This window comes from Labrus bergylta, chromosome 13 (genome assembly GCF_963930695.1).
Source record: "Labrus bergylta chromosome 13, fLabBer1.1, whole genome shotgun sequence".
In the NCBI taxonomy this organism is placed as follows: domain Eukaryota; kingdom Metazoa; phylum Chordata; class Actinopteri; order Labriformes; family Labridae; genus Labrus; species Labrus bergylta.
The window spans coordinates 2,425,476-2,437,312 of NC_089207.1; the positions used below are offsets into that span (position 1 = coordinate 2,425,476).

Below are 11,837 nucleotides of genomic sequence, written 5' to 3' on the forward strand. Positions count from 1 at the left end.
AAAAAAGTGATAAACAGTGCAGGTACATCTTCACATCTTCACACACTCACACCACCTCATACATGCACACATACACACACACACACACACACATTACAGCTTAGGTACTGTTGAGGGCTTTGGTGGACAAGGGAACAAATGTATTTCTGAAACAGTTATTGTTTGTTTGTTGTTAAATGAATATTAATAGAGTGTCCTTGTAGGGAAATGAGTGCCCTCGTTTGCTAACCATCATCTGGCGGTCATTAGAAGAAGTGCAGCTTCAAGTAACTTCCGCTTTTGGCTGATCAGCAGTGGCGCCTGCTCGCCTGCTCCCGGATTTCAACATTCGAGCTTTGCGGTGTCCGAGGCGCACTTAAAGGCAGCACGGTCTGTGTCTTGTTGTTGGTGAAGAAGAAGAAGCCTCATGATCAGGACTAGATGTGTGCAGCAGCTGTCAGCGTTGAAACGCGGGTCCAGTTTAGGTAAGAAGAACCGAGTAGAACAAGAAGAGGGGCTCCAAGGGGCCACAGCTTCAAGAGAGTTAAAGATTTAAAAACAACAACATGCCGCCACAGATTCAGATGCTCGCCTTTTGCTTGATCACACTTACGCTGTCGATTCTCTCCACTATGCTCTGTTTGAACAAAAAAGGTAAATGGAGACTTACTGTAGAGTAACTCTGTCTTTAAATGCTAATTCCTTGTAGCTAAGTTAGCTTAGCTTCACGCTGTAAAGCATTTTGATGCAGGTCGAGGAGTTGTCAGGTCGTGTGAAACGGGCGGGGGGGCGCTAGGACCCCGCGGACGTCCAGAGAATGGGCGGAGGAAGGTTAACCTCAGAGGACTGATCAGAGGTCAGTTAATGAAGGTTTGAGTTGTGAGAGCAGCTCGGAGCACTGATCCCCGGTCAGTTCACTTCAAAGTGATCCGCTGCGCACTTTGATCGCGACGTGAAAAGGATAAACACAGACGGCTAGCCCTCAGTTAGCATTAAAAGAGTTCATACCAATAAGATATTATAATGATTCCCAAGTTGAAAACTTTAATTATTACCCCAATAAGTCCTACTTCGGTACCTTTACGGGGCGGTGTGGATGTTTGGGGGTAAACGGTGTGATAATCCGCAGTGTCAGCATCTCCATTTCTGTGCTGGAGGAGACAAGTGGAGCCTTTTTTTTTTTTTTTTATCCACAATGCAAGCGAACACAACGCGGGGCTTCTTGTGGTCGGACGTGGAGACGAGGACCCTGCTGAACATCTGGGGGGAGCAGGACATCCAGACCGCGCTGGATGGAAACTTCCGAAACAGCTTCGTGTACCGCGACGTGTCCCGGCGGCTCGGCGCGATGGGCTTTGAACGCACCCCGGAACAATGCAGGGTGCGGATCAAAAGCCTCAAGAGGCAGTACCTGTTGGCCAAGGAGGGTAATCTGCGGAACAACGGGCAGTACCACAAGATCTGCAAGTTTTACGACACCATGGAGAGGATTCTGAGCAACCGGCCGGTCATTGACCCCCAGGAGTTCATAGAGTGCGGGGCGGGAGGAGAGGAGGCCGGGGAGGGCCTGGAGGAGGAGGAGGATGGAGAGGATGCTCAGGATGGATTCTCAGAGAGCACAGGGGAGTGTCCTCTACCTGCTGAACCTGAAGTCAAGGTGGAATACCCAACTGTTCCCATCTCTGTTCCTGTTAAAGTCACAGTCAGCAGCAACAGTAAGTTCTCCTTCCACACACTCACTTCTTCTTCACTTCATGGATTTAAACCAGGGGTGTCCAAAGTGCGGCCCGAGGGCCATTTGCGGCCCTTGAGGGGATTTTTTGCGGCCCGTGACTTAGGGCTGGGCGATATGTCGAGTTTTTAAGATATATTGATTTATATTCAAACAAGATATAGGGTAAGATGATATCGTTAATATGGATATAGTTTATGTGGCATTAAAATAACGTCACAGAGATGCCAGGTCACCTTTTCCTCATCTCACTGATGATGACTGACTGTCTGTCCCTCTTCACCCTGCTCCTCCTCTCTCTCTCTTTTATTGTATTTAAGGAACATTTATTTTAGAATATTACTTTTTAAATTCACAAACAGGTAATTTATTTTTCCATATGTTTTCACTGTTAATAAAATACATATAGATATATATCGAGTATCGCTAATCAATATGGAGATATGAGTTTTGGTCCATGTCGCCTTACCGTGACTTCAAATGAAGAATCAGAAGATTTTGGCGCCCTTGATTAAGATCGGCACATTATCTTACTTTTCATGTTAACTAGGGCTGGACAATATTCCTAAAATAGAAAATGTTTAGTAACATGTATGTTGTTGTTTTTTTAAATCTACATATCGGGTGGGCAACTGGCGGCCCGGGGGCCACATGCGGCCCCCATCAACCCTCAACGTGGCCCTCAGGTCAATTTTTACACATCAATGAATTGGAAACATGAAGAAAATGTGACAAAATCTGCCAAGAAATCATGAAAACCAGAAATATGTCCATAATCATTTTTGATCACTGGCATATTTTGAGTTAAATTTGAGACATAATTGATTTTTTTTAAATAATTGATTGTTTTTGTATTCTACAATTTGGCCCTTTGGCAGGGAGAATAAATTGAATGTGGCCATCCCTGATTTACAGCTTTTACTATTTTCCCACATTTTTTTTGTAAACTATGAAAAAAAACGTACGCAAAGTTTTTGCAAACAAGTGGACTGTTGTTTAACCATTTAATGACCTGAGCTAAATGAACCACGTTACAGGCTCTGAGAAAAAAACAAATAAAGTAGAACGAAGAAATCAAAATATTTGATTTCCTTTTATTAAAGGGTTTCTTCAGCGAGCCTTTTGATTCTGATCTACAAAGCTTTACTATTTTTTCATCTATATTTTAAAAAACTAAACCTGTGGCCCGCGAGCGATTCTAACACGACAATTTTGGCCCGCAAGAAAAAAAGTTTGGACACCACTGATTTAGACTGTTTATGTGATTTCCAAAATTAGTTTCTTTGACTGTATTTTGCTTGAAGATGTTTCACATTATTTCCCGCCCTTCTCTTCCTTCAGGCACTTCGATGAGGTCACAAAACAGCGGCCAGCCAACCAGCAACCTATCAGCGAGAACGCCGAAACGACCAAGAAAGCGGCGCGCTAACTTCCCCGTGGAGAAACTAATGGAGCAGTTCCTGGAGCAGAGCGCTCAGGCCGAGGACAACTTCTACCAGGTGGAGGAGCGGCGGCTGCAGGCGGAAGACCGGCGCCGAGAGATGGAGCACGCCAGGGAGCTGCAGATGCTGCAGATGCTCGGCCAGATGTTCTCCAGCGTCTCCTCTGCAGCCGCTCCCTCTAAAGCGTCTCCTCCTGCTGCGCGTGCTCCCGTCAACTCCAGTGCCTCCTCCTCCCCGTCGTGTCCGCGTGGTCAGTCCGGTCAGGTCAAGCACCCCTCGCCCCGGAGAGACTGTTTCACCCAGCAGAGTCGTCTCTCGACCTCTGCTCCTCAGGCATTAGGTATTAGTGTGGGTGTCATGTGTGCAGCCTGGAGGTGAAAACAGCATAGTGATGTAAAGGTTTTTAATGAGACTGTCAAATCAATTCAATGTTTTTTTGGAGTGTTTTGTTATGTATAGCAATTTGAAGTACATTTACACAAACAAGGAATTTGACTTGGTGTATTAGTGCTAAACAATTAACAAGGAAAAAAAAGCAGAACTAACAACAACTTAACGGCTTTATGTGATTTTTTTTTTTTTTGATCCAGCAGAGCACCAGCATGAAACCAAAACAACTCGCGCTGCATTGTTGTGTTAGCATGCTAATGCTAGTGATCTTTATTATGCTGGTATCTTCACACTGCATGTAAATTTACCTGAAATGAGCGTGATCTAGAAACACAGTGAAGCAGTGAGTACAGTATGTTATTCTTCTTTTCTCTAGTCCCTCAATTAAACAACTTTTATACACGAGGGGAGGAGTCAGCCGGCCGTCCGGGCGATGTAAACAAACTGAAGATAGTCACAGACAGTGGGACTCGGGTGTTACACCCATTGTAGACAGTCATGACTCACAGAGTTATTTTCAGAGGATATACTTGATTTATATTATATTTAAGTGTGAAAAATCACAGATAAAGACTTTAAATAATACAGTTTAAGAAGCTAATACAATATATAAAATAGTAAAAATATAAAAAAGAAAAAGGAAAAAACACAAAATGTACAAAAGGTGTGATGTAGGAGCTGTGCAGTGGACTATCAGAAAAAGTCTTAGTGTGTAACTACTCACAGAGTGCATGTAAGGAAGATATATTTTTAAATTGTGTCAATGTAATGTCAAATATAAATAGACTGTCACTATATTTGTTTCCTCAGTGTTTGACCGCTACTACAGTCTGGGCTCTACATCGCACAGAGGCATGGATGACGACCTTCTCTCACTAGTAAAGAACACAATCCCTCCACTGACGTCCAAAAAGCACAAGGGACAAGATGGACGCATCGGGATCATTGGAGGATGCCAAGAGTACGACTAACAGAAAATCAACTTGTCTGTTATGTCAGCTTCATCCATTATTTTAATCCATAGAACATTTAACCCTAATTCTTCTGTTTGTCTCTCTACAGTTACACAGGAGCTCCATACTTTGCTGCCATCTCAGCTTTAAAAGCAGTAAGTAATCACTCTGCTCGTGCTCCTCACAGATTTATCCTGATTTTTTTACTGACTCTGAAAAAGTTTCTTGTCTTCAGGGGGCTGACCTGTCCCATGTGTTCTGCACCAAAGAAGCTGCGCCTGTGATCAAATCATACAGCCCGGAGCTCATAGTGCATCCTGTTCTGTAAGTACACGTCCACTGTAACCCAAATATTATTGTTCAGAATTCTTTTGTCATTTTGACAGATCTTTATCCTTTTTCAAGATTTCAATTGATCCCAATACTTTGATTGTTTATAAAGGGATGACAGATGTGTGATAAAGTGTGTTTGTGTCACTTTTAAATAATTTGATCTAACTTTTATTTAACAGGGAAAAGCTCATTGAGGTTAAAATGATTTGTTCTCTTGAGTCTCCTGGCAGCAGCAGCACAGTTATTCAAGTTTCTGACAAACACTGAGTAGCCATAAGTATAAACATAATACCAGATACATGTCAATAATACATGAGAAAGGCGTGAAACAGAACAGCAAATGTTTGTCAAACGCATCAAAATTCAGTTTAAAACTATAGGTAACGACGCCCATGCCTTTTATTTATAGTAGTGTGTGTGTGTGGTGTAGATCCCTGCCTAACACATAATAACACTTTAGAAGTGTTTTAAAAGAGTTGTTGCAAATCATGTTAAATCAATAGGATTTATAACATGAGGGTTATAATAGTGTTTTAGGAAAAATGTTGCCATTTCTGTTATAAATCTGTTTTCAAGGTGTTTGCAAATCCAACTATCTCTTAAGTAGGACGACAAATTAGCACAAAAAATTAAAACAAAAAAACTGCACACTACTCTTGCTAAGCATCACCAATTTATTAGAAAGAACCACACGGTCCCTGTGAAGCTGAACACAGTTGACAAAGGTTCAGAGGGAATGAAATCGTGTGTTTTAAAAAATAAAATAAGTGATGCTAAGCAAGAGTAGTGTGCAGGATTTTTTTCTTTTCAGCTGTTATAAGTCTCACATTGTTGTATGTAAAGTTATTTTGATAATCACGCTGCTTACTTTTTTAAATTTATATATATATATTTATTTTTTTATTAGGTGCAATAGCGTGACAAACTGGTGACATATACATAACAAATGAGGCACAAAAAAACAAAGCAGACAAGGTCAGGACAACAACTCTAAAATACAGTAAAAAAAGATGAATAATAATAAATAAAGACAGCAAAATACTAAGACATCAATAGACACACATCAGACTACAACCAGCAAAACTACAAAACTATATGGAATACCTAAGAAAGGATACAAGAAGTGAAAGAAGCAATAGAGAGAAGGTGCTTTGTGAAGGGGACTTGAGAGGTAGAAGAGAGTTGAGGAGTTGAGCAGTGTGTCTGTGTTGAATATGTTGATGTTAAACGATGTTGTGGTGTGAGAGGTGAGAGGTTGTGTAATGATGATGTTTTAGGGGTAGTTGACTGCAGCCGGGGTTTTGGGGTTGGTGGGTAGGATGGAGGGAGAGGCGAAGCTATTATTTTTCTTTTCTTTGGGTCCTGCAGCAGCAGCAGACCCTCAGGAGGGGACTTGTCACTTGCAGTCAATCGCGCTGCTCACTGATTCAAAACGTTGATGAAACTGAGAGGTGTGGAGTCATTTAGGAACTGCAGTGTATGATTACTATTTTGTCCTCAACAGTTTTAACAATGAGGGTGGAGGAAAGAACAAAAACAAGTCTCTATAAAATGAAACAGATTAACTTCAACTACCTTTTTTTAGTTGATCAAGGAAACATTGAATGCAGGGCTGATATATTACAATGCATTAGTTGTAGCTCAGTGAGCCTTACAAACTCACAATTATACATTTGTTTTTATGCATTATTTAAATAGGCTCAGATGAATGTGGGATTTTGATATCCCATCAGAAATTACCCGTACAAGCTTCTGCAAATATTCAAATCTTATTAACGGGATATGAAAATACTGTGAGCTACAGAGGCTGGTACACCTACTGGTCCTCAACTTGTGTGTGTCTCTATTCTTATAAATGTAATTCAGGATCGTTTAATGTGCAAGGTCTAACAGCATAACCACAGTCTGAAATCTTTTATTTGTGAATTCAAACACATATATCTGTCTCTGTTTGTGTGTGTGTGTGTGTGTGTGTGTGTGTGTGTGTGTGTGTGTGTGTGTGTGTGTGTGTCTGTGTCTGTGTGTGTGTGTATCCAGGGACAGTCCTAATGCAGTGGAAGAGATAGAGAAATGGCTCCCCAGACTGCACAGCCTTGTGGTGGGACCAGGTCTAGGAAGAGAAGGCTTGCTACTGAAAACAGTCAAGGCATGTTGAATATATTCAAAATGTGTCTCTCTTATCCAGCTGATGTACACATACCAAACTAATAAATAATGAAATAAAAGACTGCAATGACTGTAGGCTACACAGGACGACTCCTCATGTCTGTGACTCTCTGACTGATAACTGTGAACATTTTTAATTAGACTCAGAGCGCATGACTTGTAGACTTTTGGAAATGTCAAAGTAAAGAGAGAAATCTTTTGTACTGATGATTCAAACGTTCTATGTGATTATTCACACTTAAATGTAGAAATCAAGTATCTCCTCTGAAAATAACTCTGTGAGTCATGACTGTCTACAATGGGTGTAACACCCGAGTCCCACTGTCTGTGATGTTTTCAGAGTTTTCAGAGTCCTATCTTCACTTTGTTTACATCGCCTGGACGGCCAGCTGACTCCTCCCCTCGTGTATAAAAGTTGTTTAATTGAGGGACTAGAGAAAAGAAGAATAACATACTGTACTCACTGCTTAACTGTGTTTCTAGATCACGCTCATTTCAGGTAAATTTACATGCAGTGTGAAGATACCAGCATAATAAAGATCACTAGCATTAGCATGCTAACACAACAATGCAGCGCCAGTTGTTTTGGTTTCATGCTGGTGCTCAAGGGCGACATCTGCTGGATCAGAAAATCACATATAAAGCCTTTAAATAAAAAAATACAGTGTGCTTTTCAGACCAACACTGATGAATTATCTTTTGGAGGAAATGTATACTAATACTTTTTTCCCGCTCTTTTTTTTTCTTTAGGAGGTCATAGAGAAGTCTAAAACAAGAGATATCCCTATAGTCATTGATGCAGTAAGTCTCAAGTTCCAGCTGTTAAACAGATGTGGATTGTATTTGAAAAGAGATGCACATTGACCGTGTGTGTGTGTGTGTGTGTGTGTGTGTGTTTCATCAGGATGGATTATGGCTTGTTACACAGCAGCCATCTGTTATTCAAGGGTACCATAAGGGCATCCTTACTCCTAACATCATGGAGTTCACCCGACTATATCAGGCACTGGTGGGTCTCTCAGCAGAGTCGAGTCTGTTGTAAAATGAATGAATGTTAATGTGAGTGCCTTTCTATTTCATCTGTGTGTGTGTGTGTGTGTGTGTGTGTGTGTTGCCTTTCACAGAACCGTGAGCCCATGGACAGCAGTGATCATCAGCACAGCCTCATGCAGCTCAGCGTAGCTATGGGAAACCTGACTGTGGTGCTAAAAGGAGAACAAGATGTCATCACTGATGGCAGTAAAGGTTTGTATCAAACAGGTTTAGAAAGTTTTTACCAACCAATCCCCATTCCTGTGAATCAATACTGTGATATTATATAAATTACCCACTAACTTAGTGATGATGGTCTCCATATTATTGATGATGATGATGGTAATGACGATGGTTTTTGTTTGATAACGACGACTTATAAGATGGTTTCTATACTGATTAGAGCTCTCAAGAACTGCCCTCAATGTTGTGCTTTGCCTCTGGTCACTTCCTGTCAGCACCTGTGTGTCCAATCAGACTCAAAGCTGATCGTTTGCTCTTACTCACATTGTTCCCTTTTTTCTAGATCCTTGCTTGTGTTGTTCTTACTCTCTGATGTACGTCGCTTTGGGGAAAAGCGTCTTTTAAGTGAATTGTAGATATTACTTTGCAGAAACTCTTTCTTGTTTTCAGTCATCTGAAAAGTGACTTCTTGTTTTTCAGTTTTCACGTGCAGTCTGGAGGGCAGTGGGAGACGATGTGGGGGACAAGGTGATCTTCTGTCAGGCTCTATGGGAGTGTTTGCACACTGGGCTCACTCTGCCTCTGCAGCTGGAGTGATCAGAAGGTGATAATCTGCTTTATGTTTAACATGTTTAGAGTTGTTCATAGCTCAATTTAGACAATCGTATCATATACATCAAGATTTTTTTTAAATATGGTGTGAACAGTAATTGAATCGCTTTAGAGCAGCCACAGCTAACGACTCATTTCAGGTCTTGAAACTGAAATAATATCGACGTCAATCTAGTGAATTTTTAGTCACAGTAAGGGCGCACTCACACTAGGTCCATTAGTGCCAGAGTATGATTGTTCTCCTCCTCTGGCTGGCCTGCACTCACACTGCTCCAGGACTAACCGGGCCAGAGCAAGTTTACCTTTTTGTGCATACATAATCACGTCGTAATACCAGATAGTTGCGGATTTTCCCAAAGATCTCTGAATTCTATTGGGTTGAGTAAACACTCGACCTCTGCATCGGACCAACATTGAACCCTTTGTGAACAGACAATGTATTGTAAAAAGTGAAGGTGCGCAATTTAAACAAAGGAAGTGCATGTAAGTTGTGTAAAATAACTCAAATCAAAATCCTGAGTGAAACAAGTGAAGAAAAAAAAAAAAAAAGGTCCCATTCATGAAAGGACAAAGAAAAGTGCTGCAATTAATTATTTTCATATCATAGTTTAAAATGATTGTCGAGAGGAGCGGTCGCATCAATTAGGTTATATGTCATGTCCATGTTGTGTTAAAGTGTTTGAGCCTGTGCATGTGCACCTGTATCATGCCAAAGAACATCTGTTCCAATACCAGGGCCAAGGTACAGAGCTCTTAAACTAGTCAACCAAACTGCACTTTGGGGTCACAGTACCAGTTGACTAGAGGGGGAGGCCCTTATTTTGATATATTGTAGAGCTGAAACAATGGTAGCCATAAGTTACTTTATTCTTATATAACAATCAGTCACACTTAAAAACCAACTCACAGAATTCAACAAAATATACTCCACAATCCTCACCACCATTTTGATGCCGGTGAGTTGATGCCACAGCAGAACCAGGCAGGTAAACGAGGAGGAGAGAGGAAATCAGCACAACAATTTGAATATAATTTACAAACAGTCAGTATTTGGCAATCATCATGTTAGCAGCCATACAAAGTGAAAAACAAAACAAAAACAAACAAATAACGCCATGTGTACAACTTATCCCACCAGTTTTATTTTACATCATTTTGTTACTATACTGTCCTCCATGTTTTTCTTTGTCCTGTTTGCTCATTTACTTTTTTTGTCCCTCTTTCTAATTCATTCCTTTTATTTACTGACCCTTTTCCTTTTGTTTTGTTTGTTTGTTTGTTTTTGTCTAAATCTGCTCGCAAAACTGTATCATACCACAGTTCCCCTCTTGTTTGGATCTCTTTTTTCCTGTTTGAGTGTGTGTGTGTGCATGTTTTTGTGAATAAAAGTTTTAAAAAATTACTTTATCCACAAAATCTAATTGCTCTGACAGATATTTTATTTTTTATAGGAAAAATGCCAAACAATACATTAAATTAAGGTTGAACTTTTCTTCATCCTCTGTGGGAAACATTACATTCCACCACTTTATATTTTATAGATTCAAAGATCAAGGGAATTTAAGACAGATTCATTGATTGAATCCTGAATGTTTTATATACACAAACTGAATGCATCAGTATGATCCTTTTGAAAGTAATGTTTAAAACCCATGTGTCCTGTTTCTTCCCCTAATCCATCTCTTTTTTTTTTTCTTTACATCTCTGCAGTGTGAATCCGTCAGTGGTTGCAGCATATGGAGCCTGTTCTCTTACAAGACAGTGCAACAGTCAAGCGTTTCAGCGACATGGCAGGTCCACCACCACATCAGACATGATCCAGGAGATCGGCTCAGCCTTCAAGAAGCTATTTGAAAGTTGAAAACATACACATTTATTCAACTTTTGTTTTTAAAAATGTATACATGCATTCCTAATTCTGGCAATTTGACGACTTTATAAATGAACACTTTTACTAGAAAAAATATAAAAGCACTTAACACTTCCATGACGTAACACGTGCATACTGCAGACTACTTTATGGCGGGATGTGGTGGATTGATTATTTAAAAATAATAATTTAAGTGTCATCTAATTTGCCTGTCATATTGGCAGATATGTCTGATGCAGAATATTTATTTTAAAGCCTGTACTTGCCTATGCCAATGACTTATTTTTGTGCAGCCCTGAAAGGACCTGATATTGTTATGGATACCAAACATCTCGGGGTAGCTACATTTTTCCCAAAGAGATGTTGAGAGAGAAGCTAAGAAGGATTAATCAGAAACCTGTTTCAATTTTGAAATAAATAAGATTGTGTTCGAGTGACTTTTTGAATTACTTCTTTGAAGCAGTCTACATTATTGAAATGTGACTTTGTTGCCAGAAGGTGAGGTAATGGTCAACAGACTAAACAGACAAGCAGTGGCTGTTGCTATGGCTTCTTTGCGGTGCAACAGTTGTGCAGAGCAATCATTTTTTCCCAGGCACTTAAACTAGCAGCCAACACATGCTGCTGCTGATCAAGCTTGCTATACAGATGAGTGCCAATATAGCCTCTTATAGTATGTGATTCATTTGAAAGATTTATAATTTGTCAAAAAGGCTGCCTGGTTCTTTATGCTTAAGTACATTAGAGTGAGTAAATCCTGTTGAAAACGGGTGCCTTTTTACACCATACATTTTTTTTTGCTGATTTTAAACTATATCATGAGTTACATTGAAACTGCTTCACTCTTGAAGTGGAGTACAATCTTACTAAGACTATTTAAATAGTAAAGTACTTTTGAACAATTCAGTGGGAGAGGACCCCATAAGAAATTTTTTTGTAGCTTCTTACCGTAGACAAAAACAAGGACTTTTCACAACACTTGAGAGCTACAAAGACATTTAGATTTCTATCTGCTAAAAAAGGATTTCATGGCGTAAGGAGCAGAATTTTACTTTAAAGGCTTTATATGCTATTTTTGATCCAGCAGATGTCGCCCTTGAGCACCAGCAAGAAACCAAAACAACTCGCGCTGCATTGTTGTGTTA

The 11,837-nt window shown here is 40.2% G+C and overlaps 1 protein-coding gene across 2 annotated transcripts; it reads left to right on the forward strand.

Moving 5' to 3' along the window:
* Positions 1 to 639: 639 nt before the first annotated feature.
* Positions 640 to 11,129, forward strand: naxd (NAD(P)HX dehydratase). 2 transcript variants are annotated; one of them, XM_020648757.3, is made up of 11 exons: positions 640 to 1,694; positions 3,053 to 3,493; positions 4,354 to 4,504; positions 4,606 to 4,651; positions 4,732 to 4,820; positions 6,867 to 6,975; positions 7,746 to 7,796; positions 7,900 to 8,004; positions 8,120 to 8,240; positions 8,691 to 8,814; positions 10,533 to 11,129. In XM_020648757.3, exons 1-11 carry the CDS (start codon positions 1,076 to 1,078, stop codon positions 10,681 to 10,683), a joined length of 2,007 nt encoding a protein of 668 aa, XP_020504413.2. In that variant the 5' UTR covers positions 640 to 1,075; the 3' UTR covers positions 10,684 to 11,129. The 2 variants fall into 2 exon arrangements, with proteins under 2 accessions (XP_020504413.2, XP_065817965.1); XM_065961893.1 differs by lacking the exon at positions 640 to 1,694 and adding an exon at positions 2,162 to 2,397.
* The last annotated feature ends 708 nt before the right edge of the window (positions 11,130 to 11,837 follow it).

What these genes read in the sequence shown, in the direction of transcription:
- naxd (XM_020648757.3), top strand. Translation starts at nt 1,076, where the DNA reads ATGTTTGGGGGTAAACGGTGTGATAATCCGCAGTGTCAGCATCTCCAT. An exon ending in AGTCACAGTCAGCAGCAACA is followed by an intron (nt 1,695 to 3,052) that starts GTAAGTTCTCCT and finishes CTCTTCCTTCAG; the next exon opens with GCACTTCGATGAGGTCACAA. An exon ending in ATCATTGGAGGATGCCAAGA is followed by an intron (nt 4,505 to 4,605) that starts GTACGACTAACA and finishes GTCTCTCTACAG; the next exon opens with TTACACAGGAGCTCCATACT.